Source organism: Malus sylvestris, chromosome 3, assembly GCF_916048215.2.
Source record: "Malus sylvestris chromosome 3, drMalSylv7.2, whole genome shotgun sequence".
Lineage (NCBI taxonomy): Eukaryota > Viridiplantae > Streptophyta > Magnoliopsida > Rosales > Rosaceae > Malus > Malus sylvestris.
The window spans coordinates 36,289,970-36,304,043 of NC_062262.1; the positions used below are offsets into that span (position 1 = coordinate 36,289,970).

The following is a 14,074-nucleotide window of genomic DNA, read 5'->3' on the forward strand; positions in this document are numbered from 1 at the left end:
CCCCTATATTTCTTCAATGAACCCAACCCAGCTTTGGCAACACATTCTCCTGATGTCGTCGAAGAGCACAACCGCCCTCCACTATATTTTTGTTGTTCTTCTCCACCCTTCGGCAATCCCTTTTCCGATTTCCGGCAACCCACCTGGCAGCCAATTGTGGCTTTCAAGGCCATTTCGACCCACCCATTCGCCAGTTGATAATATCTTTCTACACCCATCTTTTCTTTAGGGCATAATTGGAATATAAAACTTAACAAAAAATTAATGGGTGTAGAAATAAGTTTATTGGGTCCAAATAAAATTTCCCGTTGTTAATTATTGGGACCATCTTGAGCTTCCAAATTAGCTTCCAGACCATTAGGTAAATCTGGTGAGAAGTGTGGGATGAAGAGGTGATATCAAGCATATTATCATCCATAGCCCACCAATAACCACTCTTAACAGAGTAGCCCCCATCTTTATTCCAAGGCCACACAAGCCTATTTTATTCCAAGGCCACACAGCCCTTATCAGGTATATAGCTTAACCCTATGCCTTTCACATTATATTGATCATTTTCTAGACAAGAAAAAAGATCCATCGATCGCTTTAATTTAGGGTTTACAACAAAAAATGGGTCGGCAGTACAATTCGGAACAAAGTGCTAAGAAGCTCTTGACCAATTCAACTATCTTCCTAAAACAACCTTTCCATATTCTCACACTCACCCTCCTCAGTTTATTGCTTCCCCTCTCATTCCTCCTCCTATCCAGGCTATCTTGCGCCAACTGTCTCTTAAGCTTAAGCTTCCCCACTCTCATCATTCCTCCTCCTGAGCCCTCCAACTACGATTCATCATGCATCTTCTATATCTTCCTCAATGCTGCTACCCCTTTTCTCTATCTTCTTGTTTCCATCATCACCATAGCCGCCTTTATCCACTGCATAACAAGAAAAATCATCATCATAACCGAGTTGAGTCCCATTTTCCGTCCCCGTTTGAACACTGCTTGGATATTCCTGTGCACATTGCAAGTCTGCGTCGGTTTGGGAATCAAAGGTAGCATCGACGCTGAGGTAGATGGGTGCGCTACTTTTGGCGGTGTTGTTGATGGCAAAATATGTTTGTCGAGCAGAAAAATATTTTTCCTAGGGTTGCATGAGACAATGCTTCATTGGTGTAGGGTTGTGGTGAAGCCGGTGATGGATGACACGATTTTCGGTGGCGCTAGAGAGGAAAAGTGGGTTGAGAGGGTGGCAATAGCTGCCGGCTTTGGTTGTTTGTGGTGGTGGAGGTTGAGGGACGAGGTTGAGTCTTTGGTTGTTGTGGCTATAGCTAAAAGAGAGCTGGCAATGGGCTTAGGAATGGCTGACTTTGTTGGTTGGTGGCTATATTACCTCACTGTGGCTATTGGTATGGTTAGGGTGGTAAAGGGTCTTATGTGGTTTTCCATGGTTTTGTTATGTAGAAGGACAGAAGCCAAACTTTGTAACGATTGCGGAGAAGATCATGGTCGCCAAGACAACAAGGTCTAAATCTCAGTCTCATCTGATTAATTGACTATCGAACACAAAACCTCAGGTGCATGAATAAATTTTCTGAACCATTTGAGCTATAGATCCCTTCTCTTCATTTCATACTTAATTTTGTATTGTTGGATAGTTGTTCCAAAATTGTAATTTCATTTTTCTTTTCTTTGGATGAACTTGTACCCTATTTTTATGGGAACTTTAACGAAAAGCACCCGGTACTGTTCACTTTAACGAAAAACCACATTTTTACACTAAAAAGTCAATCATGGTACTATTCACTTTACCCTTTATTTTGTTCTTATCATTAAAACTCAAAGTTTTCAAGCCATTTTAATTAATTTTCCTATTTTTATAGCCATCGTACAACAACTGTATCTTAATTATTTAATTGCATTATTCTTGGCAAGCTAAATAATGAAGATCAACATAGTTGGTATCTTGTTACTGCTCCCTTTATAATGTAAAAAAATAAATAATAATAATAATAATAATAAATAAAAAAATAAAAAAATTTGGTGCATTAAGTTGAGACTACGAGAAGTACCGTATATATGGTCAAGCTAAATGGTATCTTCTCAAGTTAAATGGTATATATCTTCATGTGTCTGAGTTTGTCTTTTAACTCTCTACTCATCCAAGCCAGTCCACATCTTCTTCCTTTAATTAATCCTTTAATTTTGTGCAGAATATTTTGATTAAATATGGTAATTAGCAGTGACGTTTGTTTAATTTTTAGCTCAAATAGAGGATTAAATGGTTTTTATTTGGACAAGTTTTTGGCGTTTCATGGCTGCTGGCTTTGTTGACAATATCGGAATTATGTCACTATCGTGGTTGCATTCCTTGCCTTAAACTGTGCTTTATTATTCATGCGTGTGATCGAAACTGTGCTTTATTATTCATGCGTGTGATCGTTGTTATCAACCAAACATACAAACTGATATAGATTTATATGAATCCGAATAATCCTACTGTCTCACTTGAGGTTCACTTGAGCTCTGAGAAAATATTTGGTGAATTTGTTTGTTCATATATAATCCGGCATGGCGAATGCATTCTTCTCCTTCACACCCTTTGATATTGGAGTCCTCGGTGGCGGCAGTGGTTTGTAGCTATTATCAAAGTACATCTTTCTGGATTTTTCAGAGGTGCTCAATTTTCACGCCTCTCTTGTCGGTGGTATCGTTGTCGTAAAATTGCGATGAGTAAATAATCAACGGGTTTTTTCGTCCAACCAATTTCCATGAATAAAAGAGTGCGAGAAGAGTTGGTTTCAATGGAGCGTTGTGTTAGAATAACTCAAAGACATCAAAACCTAGATCAGTCTCTTCCTATGAACCGAATTGAATCAAGTGATCAAATCACAACATTAACAAGGATGAAAACAAAATATCGACAGAACATAAAAGAATACTAACCTTCAGACATGCTGCTTGATGAAGAAGCCATCGCAGCACTTACACAACCCTTCTCCTCTCTGCAAATCTCAATGCTTTCCCAAGAATAGGTTATTGGTGCAAAGATGAGAGCGTTAATTTGTGAGAGCAGTGGCTTATGTATATATACTAAGCATATCGATTGCCCTATTACAATCCAATAAGGACTATGAGTTCTATCCATGTGCAAATACAAGAGTTCTCAATATCCTAATCACAATAGGATTACTCCAGCCAACATGACTAAGACTTCATTTATGATAATGTTAATTATCCCAAAATATGTAAGAATCATACTCATACTCTAACATTCTCCCACTTGAGTATGATTCTTCACAACAGATAATTATCTCAAATGTATCAAAAAGGTGATCACACAAGTCTTTTATCAATTACACTAGTGCACAGTACATCCAGCTTACACAAACCAAAACAATGAATTTGTAATCTCCTTTGTAACACAGAATACAAAATCATCTTACAAATCACAATGTCCAATTTATGCTTATAGCAATGCATCTCAATACAGGAGTAAACCCAAAACGTATACTCCCACTCACATAGCCCAAAATCAATATCAAAATATCATTCAGTGAACTGTTAACTCAAAATCATTCACTAAAGAGTGAACAACACAGTTATGACACATTCAATAGCTTTATCAGTACCAAAAATGATTCATAAGCTTTTATTGAATCGAAAAACTATTCTCTAGAACAATTAATCACAGAAATATCTGGAAAAATTGCGCTGAATATAAACATAACAAACTGCAAACAAAACAAACAAGAAAACTAACTAAAACACTTAGCTTCCAGAAAACTTTTGCAAAAAACCTCCCCTTTGAAAAGCATTCTACTGTTATGACACATTCAATAGCTTTATCAGTACCAAAAATGATTCATAAGCTTTTATTGAATCGAAAAACTATTCTCTAGAACAATTAATCACAGAAATATCTGGAAAAATTGCGCTGAATAAAAACATAACAAACTGCAAACAAAACAAACAAGAAAACTAACTAAAACACTTAGCTTCCAGAAAACTTTTGCAGAAAACCTCCCATTTGAAAAGCATTCTACTGTCATCTTCCAATAGCTCTAACATATTGTTGAATACAACAACAATTACTCCCACTTTTCAAAAGCTTCCAATACTCCCATCCGAGTTACATGAGTCTTGAAAATTCCATTTGGCAATGCCTTTGTTAAAGGATCGGCAATCATCAAATCAGTAGTTAAATGTTCCACCACTATTGCACCTTGCTTAACTTTCTCTCTGACTTTCAAGAATTTCACATCCATTAACCTCGAGGTTGAAGTCATTTTGTTGTTCTTTGAGAAGAACACTGCAGAATTATTGTCACATAACATCTTCACTGGTCTCTGTATTGAGTCTACAATCTTCAACTCACTGACAAAATTCTTAAGCCAGATTGCCTGTTTCATGCCTTCAAAGCATGCCACAAACTCTGCTTCCATAGTAGAGGTAGAGATCATAGTTTGCTTGGCACTTCTCCATGAAATAGCACCTTCATTAAACATGAAAACATAGCCACCAGTTGATTTTCTTTCATCTAGATCACCAGCCAAATCAGAATCGGTATAACCAACTACTTCCAGTTCATTTGCTCCACCATAAACTAACATGAAGCTTTTAGTTCTCTGTAAATACCTTAATGCCTTCTTAGTAGCCATCCAATGTGATTCACCTGAATTAGATTGAAATCTGCCCAGCAAGCCAACAATGAAAGCAAGATCCGGCCTAGTACATATGATGGCATACATTAAACTGCCCACCAGAGAAGCATACGGTTTTGAACTCATTTTTCTCTTCTCCAACTCGGATTTAGGACATTGATCTCGAGTGAATTTGTCTCCTTTATTCACAGGTACATCAGCACCGTTACAATCTTCCATATTGAACCGAATCAAAACTCTCTCAATATATCCCTTTTGTGATAGCACCAGAAACTTCTTTGCTCTGTCTCTGATTATCTCAATCCCTAGGACATAATGAGCCTCCCCCAAGCCTTTCATCTCGAAGTTAGAACTGAGCATAGTCTTGGTTTCATGCAGCAATTGCAAATTAGAACTAGCTCTCAAAATGTCATCCACATATAGTACCAGAAATATGAATTTGGTACCTTTGAACTTGGAGTATATGCAGTCATTAAGCTTGTTCTTAGTAAACCCGTGTGCAGTCACAACTTTATCAAATTTAATATACCATTGTCTAGAAGCTTGTTTAAGTCCATAGATTGACTTATTAAGCTTGCAGACCAAACTATCCTTCCCTCTTTCAATGAATCCAGGTGGCTGCTTCATATGAATAATTTCTTCTAATTCACCATTGAGGAAAGCTGTTTTTACATCCATTTGATGTAATTCAAGATCAAAATAGGCTGTTAATGCCATGATAATCCGCATAGAGTCCTTTGAAGAAACTGGGGAAAAAGTGTCACTAAAATCAACCTCTTCCTTTTGTGTAAAACCCTTTGCTACCAGCCGAGCCTTGTACCTTTCAATTCTACCTTGAGCATCTCTCTTGGTTTTGTAAACCCACTTGCAACCTATTGGTTTAGTTTTAGAATCAGATTCCACCAAAGTCCAAACATTGTTCTTGGACATGGATTCTAATTCTTCTTCCATAGCCTTCTTCCATAATACAGCTTGTTGACTTGTCATTACCTGAGAATAGGTCAGTGGATCATTAATATCTCCTAGATCAAATTCATTCTCTTGGAGGTATACATAGTCATTTGAAAAAGCCGATTTTTTCACTCTTGTTGAGTGTCTCACAGGTTGCTGCACAGGTTGATGATTGAGTTCTTGAATTTCTTCAGTCACAGATTCAAGATTATCCTCAGTAACAGGCTGCAACTCATTTTCAGTCATCTCAGTGTCTTCATTTCTAATTGTAGATGGTGTGTTTGAGAAAATTGGAATCTGCAGACAGTCATTTATTGCAGCATCATTAGTTGTTTGGTCAATTTCTTCAAATACAAAAGTTTCAGCTACCATATCTGCAACATCTTGGTCTTCAATGAACACAGCATTATGAGTATCTTGAATCCGTGAATGAGCCTGTGGACAATAGAATTTATAGCCCTTGGATTTCTCAGAATATCCAATAAAGTAACAAGTTGTGGTTCTGGCATCTAACTTCCTTTCATTCGGATTATAAAATCGGCCCTCAGACTTGCATCCCCATACATGGAAATGCCCAAAGCTAGGCCTTCTACCTATCCAAACTTCAAAAGGTGTTCCTTTCACAGATTTAGTGGGCACTCGATTCAAAATATAGTTGGCAGTCTTGAGTGCTTCACCCCAGAGAAAACTAGGCAGTTTTGATCTTGAAATCATACTTCGAACCATCCCAATTAAAGTTCTATTTCTTCTTTCTGAAACACCATTTTGTTGTGGTGTCCCTGGTGTAGTATACTGCGCCACAATGCCTTGTTGCTGGAGATATATTGCAAAAGGGCCCTTCTGTTGTCCAGCTTCAGTGTACCTGCCAAAATACTCTCCCCCTCTATTTGATCTAACAATTTTGATTTGTCTATTCAACTGCATCTCAACTTCAGTCTTAAAGATTTTAAAACAGTCAAGTATGGCTGATTTTTCACTAATGAGAAAAGTAGAACCATATCTAGAGAAATCATCAATGAAATTCACAAAATAGCTATTCCCACATATGGTTTTAACAGGAAAAGGACCACAAACATCAGTATGCACAATCTCAAGAAGGTTTTGACTCCTTTTTGCTTCAAAATTTCTTATATTTGTTAACTTTCCTTTCATACAATCAACACACTCTTTTGCATTTTTAAAATCAAGTGCAGGAAACAAGTTTGCCTTGGCTAATTGTAAAACTCTTTCTTTTGAAATGTGACCTAGTCTTTTATGCCATAAACTATATGAAGACTCTGATTCATGCATTCGTTTAGCAGTAGTACTCAAAACAAGTGATGGTTTTTCAAATATGTAGTCTATCTCCCACAATTCATCATGCAAAATAGCTGTCCAAATTAAGGAATTTATTTTGTTTTTCTGAAAAAATTTTATGCATGAATCGTCACAAAGAAAACTGAAACCTTGTTTGACCAATTTTGATGCAGAAATCAAACTTCTTCTCATATATGGTACATAAAGAACATCTTTCAAATGAAGAACAAAACCTAATTTCATTTTAAGTTTCACAACCCCAATTGCTGCAACACCTACTTTTGTCCCATTCCCCACAAAAACATTGTAGGAGTCATAAGTTTGTTTTTGTTTTTCAAATCCATGCAGTGTGTTTGTAATGTGAACTGAACATCCTGTGTCAAACCACCAAGAATTAGCAGGAATTTCAATCAAATTTGATTCTACACAAACATAGACATTAGTTCTTCCTTTACTCTTTAGCCAATCCTTGAATGTTTCACAATCCTTTCTATAATGACCCTTGAGTTTGCAGTGATGACATCTCACTTTAGTCACATCTTTCACATTATGTTTGTTAGATTTAGAGGGTTTTGAGTATTTTGCAGATTTAGCAGACTTATCGGCATGATTAGAGAATTTAGATGCCTTACCAGAAGTAATAGTGGTCTCCTGATTTCCAGCATGCACTAGGTTCATATCTTCTGTTTCTCTCATTTTCTTTTGCCTCTGCCGAGTTTCCTCTTGTACACATTGAGCAATTAACTCATCCACAGTCCAAGTCTTGTCTTGAGTGTTGTATGACACTTTCAATTGGCTATACTTCACTGGAAGAGCTTGCAGTATCATAAAAACCAGTTGTTTCTCACCGATGTTGACCTCTATGGAATTGAGTTTCTCTGCTGCATCCGACATCTTCATGATGTGATCTCTAATGGATGCATTACCTTCAATTTTGTAGGTTGTCAAGATAGACATATATTGACTGATCTCTGCCTTCTCAGATTCTTTAAACTTATTCTCAATGGCCCGAAGATAATCAATAGCAAGATCATGCTTCTTGATTCCCCCTCTTACAGTATCTGTCATCCCACTTTCAAGGATGGATAAAGCAATTTTGTTGGCCCTAGTCCACCTTTCAAACTCAGCCTTCTCTGTCTTGGTACTTTTGTCGGTCAATGGTGATGGTCTAGGCGTATCTAATGTTATATCAAACTCATTAAGAGTAAGCAATAGGCCAATTTCACGCCTCCATCTTTTGTAGTTACTACCCCCAGTGAGAATAGGAACACTAGCAAGGTTGAGAGTCTTTAGAGGCACTGCAGACATGTCAAAATGAAATCACAAAAAAGAACTAAAAGTTCCTGATTTCAGTCTACAATTACTAAGCACATCACTGTAATGAATCAATTTAGTCATATATACAAACTTTTCAATGAATTCGAAAAGCATATATAGATCAAAACAACCCTACAGTGATGAACACGTTGTATTCTGCATATTCACAACTCATGGTGTTTTCCAATTCCAACAGATCAAAACAATAAACGAAATAAATCAGTTAATCTCTGCAGAATAATCATGCATAAATTCAAAATTTCAGTTTTGAACTACTATTGAATAAATTAGAGAACACTATATTCTTCACTAATCAATCTCAAGGATCGAATAACTCTTGTCAAGAATTACCTTAAATGCACGATCCAAGAGATCACGCAGCGGAATGTAAAAGTTGAAACATGAATCCAAAAGAGATGTGTTTACTAGATTATCACTTGGATCTGATTCGAAAAACCGATAAGTCGGATGCAAACCCAAGTGTTGTGTGAAGAATTCCTTTCTTTACAGAATACCAACGGTCAAAATGTTTTTTTTTTTTTTTTAACTGAGTCCAAAAACGACGTCGTTTATTATATAGAAAGGCCAACGCAAATTAGTTCCTCAATTGCAGTTCGTGTTCTGTCCAATTGAATTTAATCACAAGATTTATTTTGGCTCTGATACCACTTGTTAGAATAACTCAAAGACATCAAAACCTAGATCAGTCTCTTCCTATGAACCGAATTGAATCAAGTGATCAAATCACAACATTAACAAGGATGAAAACAAAATATCGACATAACATAAAAGAATACTAACCTGCAGACATGCTGTTTGATGAAGAAGCCATCGCAACACTTACACAACCTTTCTCCTCTCTGCAAATCTCAATGCTTTCCCAAGAATAGGTTATTGGTGCAAAGATGAGAGCGTTAATTTGTGAGAGCAGTGGCTTATGTATATATACTAAGCATATTGATTGCCCTATTACAATCCAATAAGGACTATGAGTTCTATCCATGTGCAAATACAAGAGTTCTCAATGTCCTAATCACAATAGGATTACTCCAGCTAACATGACTAAGACTTCTTTTATGATAATATTAATTATCCCAAAATATATGAGAATCATACTCATACTCTAACACGTAGAAGATGGGATTTGATGAAGTGCTGGTCATGAATGATAGCATTCCAAGCTTTGGAGACGCACAAACATCGTAGCAAATCCTCAGGGGAAGCCGTAAAAGGGTTTCAAAGATTAACTCCAGTGGAAAGCCTGACATGGCTGTAACTTGGAAGCCTCTCAGTATAGGGTTTTTAGGGTTAACAAGTCACTTGTGCATTTAGGGTTTAGGGCAGGGCCGTCCATGAGATTTTGGGGACTATGTGCGAAATTTATAAAAATGCCCCTCCTTAAGATAATTTTTTTTTTTTAAAAGGTAGAACAATCTATTGACACTAGAAAGCAATCATTTCAATCAAAACAAAGTTTAGCACTTATTGATTGCAAGTTTAAAAATGTCATTATTAATAAGTAAAAAGAGTTACAAACATAACATTCACTAAATAATAAAAAGCAGTTCAATCTTTAACAACCAAATATAAAAAAAAAAAAAAAAAAAACTTCAAAACTCTAACTTTAAAGTTTCAATTGAATATATAACATTATTATAAATAAAATTGAAAAAAAAAACCCTTTTTAAGGTGTTCACCTTATTATTAGCACTCAAAATATCTCATTGTACTCTAAATTTTTATATTTAGAAAGGAAAAAGTTTACGCTTATAAGGAGTGCACTATGATATTTTAAAGTGCTAATAAAAGTAATTTTTAAATACAGATTATATATAAATATTAGATGACAAAATTTTTGGGGAACCCTTCAAATTTGGGGCCCTGTTCGATCGCACATTTCGCTCCCCCTCAACGCCCCTTTCGGTTTAGGGTGAAGTGCACACGACGACCCAGTTTTGGATGAAGTAGCCAAATATCCGAAAGCCAAAACGTGAAAATAGCTTAACAGAAATAATAACAGAAAATTTGGGGTCCTATTCGACCGCACATTTCGCTCCCCCTCAACGCCCCATTCGATTTAGGGTGAAGTGCACACGACGACCCAGTTTTGGACGAAGTAGCCAAATATCCGAAAGCCAAAACGTGAAAATAGCTCAACAGAAATAATAACAAAAAAGTGGGCAATTGTAACAACAAACTTGTTGTAGTATAATGGTAAGTATTCCCGCTAGTCACGCGAGTGACCCGAGTTCGATCCCCGGCAATGGCGATACTTACGTTTCTTTTTTTGTTTACAAGTAATTTAACACTTTCCCACATGAATATAATAAAAGGAACTTTAACGAAAATCTCTCGGTACTATTCACTTTAACGAAAAACCACATTTTTACGCTAAAAAGTCAATCATAATACCTTTACCCTTTATTTTGTCCTTATCGTTAAAACTTAAAATTTTCAAACCTTTTTTATTAGTTTTCCTTATAATATAATTGTGGTACGACATGACAAGTTAGAATCCCAAGAATGAATCCAATTTAGATATGTAACCAAGGGCCTGCTTCCTCATCCTCCTGCTCTCTCAATCATTTACTTTACTAGATTTTGTGAGTAAAAAAAACAATTAATGGCATCCTAGTCATTGGAGGGAATTTATGGGGAAATTAATTTGGAGAAGCTGCCATTGGAAGTCAAATTATGTTTTTAAGCTTTGATTAGTGTATAACATGCAATGGATGAAGGGGTCACCGAATGTGTAGCCAAAGATAAAACAATTAATCAATGATCCAAAACAGGTATAAACAATTAGGCATCCGCGTATACTAGAAAAGTCCTCAAATTTGAACTAGTCCAACCAATTATATATTGTATATAGACTAACAGCATGCCTTGAGTCTGGGCCACTTAATTAAGGATCGACCTTAATATTCTGATTTTACTAGAGTATATTAATTGTTGAGTACTTGAGCATATTTATTTACAATGTTATAGTAGCAACATGTTTTTTAGCTTAAATTTTTATATATCAACTTGAAAATGTTGTTGGTTGACTGATTGTTGAGGCAAAGATTACTATTACTTAATCATCATCGTGACCACCAATCAGGGGGCAGTAGTACTTCTTACACACACACACACACACACACACACACATATATATATATATATATATATATATAGAGAGAGAGAGAGAGAGAGAGAGAGAGAGAGAGAGAGTAACAACCCGTTTCGGAATTTACGGACCAAAAAAGGTATTTTTATATTTTTACTAAGTTTGGAGGATATTTTCTGTAATACCTCAACCCCATTTATATGTATAATTTCGTTGTTCCCCAAAATGTTTACGAAATTATCAATTAGGTCCATTTTCCTTTACCCATTTGAGCTGCCACGTCGCAGTACCCTATCAACCTTCATGTTCCCTCTGTCACCTATCCCGTAACCCCCATTCTTTCTTCTTCTTCTTTCTCTCTTTGCAATCATTCTCATCCCTCTCTTTCTCATCCTCCCGTAAACCCACACCCACACTCACGCACATGCACACCCCCATCACCAACCCTGTACCTACAACACCCCCAATCATCATCATCAAACTTCGTCTCTCTCTCTCTCCCGTCGCTGCTAGGAGCAATGGAACCCAGGAACTCTCCGGTCGAGATTCCTTCGATTTTCTCCAGTTAGGTAAGCTTTGGGTTTATCTTTTTTCGTTCTAATTGAAGCTTGGGTGTGATTTATTAAGTGTTATACTCGTGATTTCCAAGATGTTGGAACGAGATCGGCTTGGTGGGAAGCACACCCAACTCCGAAAAAATCGTGGGTGTCAAGGATATTCCCGATCACCTCCGGCCGTTTCACGGGTAATAGAAGGTATAAATCTCTTCCCCTCGTCTCACTCTTCAATTTGGTACCTAGATCGGGGTCTAAAACCCTTGTTTTCAGTCAGCCGGAGCTTTAGAAGCTTCGGTGTTCTTCCCCGGTGAAACCAGGCCTTTCAGGCTGTTCCTATAGGTCTCGGGCCTTAGGCCCGTGGTGAGTTAACCCAAAACCCCAACCTATTCCAATTTATTCTTAATTGTTCTTAAGTCCCAAAGGGCATTTAAGGCCAGTTTCAGTTGAAGGGCTTAAAGCCCAGCCCTCTTTGCAATAAGGCATTCGGGCCGTGTGTGTATGTGTGGGTCTGGGCCCAAGCCCAGACAACCCTAAATCTATCCCAACCCAAAACCTTTGACTTCCAAGCCTTAGGGCCAGGAGGAACTCGGGCCTCAAGCCCGTTAAGCCCATCTTCTTTTTATTAAATTGTTTTAAAAACGCTTAAGGCCCTTGGGCCAATTCTATTGGGGCTCTAAGCCCAAAACCCTAAAAAGCCATCACCCTAAACTTATTTCCCTAAATCCTTTAGACCTAAAACCCTTAGGGCCCTATAGGCCCAACCCAGATCCAAACCCTAAGCCCAGAACCAGTTAACCTTTGACCATTGACTCGGTCAACGGTTAGCGTTGACTTTGACATTGATCGGTCAACGTTGACTTTTCGGGGTTTCGTCTGGGACCTCTTCGAGGCTAATTTCGACGTCCTGGACCCATTTTTGAAGTCCGTTTTCCCAAATTAAATAATTTGAGTAGAGTTTGACTAAATGTAACCTTTATATGATTAGGGGCAATTATAGTGGCATTTCCGTCTTCACCAGCAACACGACTTTTCGACGGCGAAGTACTGTGGGTGGACCCCTTCTAAAATTACATGATTTTATAGTTCAATTTCATAAATGAATAGCATGCCTTATGAGTTTATAATTTGATTTTATGTTAAGCATGTTTATTGAATATGTTGATTTTCGTCTCGTTTTTTTGGTGAGGGATTCATTGTTAGCCTATATTGAGCTATATTTTAATATATAGTATTTTCTATAAAAAATCATGAACTGGTAGACTATCCGATGGATGACGATAGGATGCTAGAACATGTTTTCGAAACCCCTCTTTATAGTATAGACGATGGATGACTTTATACTATGAAGTGGTTATTTTTTAGAGGCGTAAATATTTGTGCGTACCTAGTAGACACTATGCCGCCTGGGGCGAATATCTGGTGTTGGCAATTAGGTCGGGAGAAATAATCCCTAGCGAAAGGTTAAGGGACATGAAGACAGGAATTGGGCTGGGAGGGAGTTATCTCTAGCTATGGGCACAGAGACTTAGGTGCAGGCATTAGGCCGGGAGTATTATTATTCAGTGATCCTACTAGCAGAACACCGCGTTTACGAGATGATACCCGCGATGATTTATATGATGTTTTTCCATGTTATACTCGTTGAGATGTTTTATGGTATGCTAGAGTTTCAGAAAACCTATTAATTATTATGCTAGTAGTTTTCATTATATATAAACCTGGGGGTTAGTATCTTGATAATTGTTTTATTATTATTATTATTATTATTATTATTATTATATATATATGAACTTGGTCCACTCACCCTTGTTTTGCGCCCCCTTTCAGGATTTAGAATCGAGACATACGATTCCGACGTCAATGCTTTCGCATTGGCATATTCAAGTCCTCTTGGTGTAGGACCCACATCCTCTTATTGATTCAATTTTATATTAATTCTTTTAGAGCTCTAGTTAATTGTATGCCCTTAACACGTTCCTAAATTATTAACTCATTGTATTTAAATTCCTAACTCTTATTTGCTTCTTACTCTTAGCTTTTGTATCAATTAATGGCTTTCGTCACCCCTGGGTGTCGGCCAGCACGTGTCTATCCTGGTATTCGAGGAATATCAGGGTCGGGACGTGTCATTTTCTTTTTTAAAATGATTTTTAGTTCTTAAATGGTGTGCCCGGTTTCCCCCTTCCTGTGGACTCA

The 14,074-nt window shown here is 37.2% G+C and overlaps 2 protein-coding genes across 2 annotated transcripts in view; both read left to right on the forward strand.

Moving 5' to 3' along the window:
• Nucleotides 1-14,074, forward strand: part of LOC126617238 (uncharacterized) — an 88,260-nt gene that overhangs the window by 56,777 nt on the left and 17,409 nt on the right. The gene's annotated exons all lie outside the window — the stretch shown is intronic.
• Nucleotides 544-1,770, forward strand: LOC126614649 (uncharacterized). The gene has a single exon (XM_050282295.1). It carries the CDS (start codon nt 613-615, stop codon nt 1,513-1,515), a length of 903 nt encoding a protein of 300 aa, XP_050138252.1. The 5' UTR covers nt 544-612; the 3' UTR covers nt 1,516-1,770.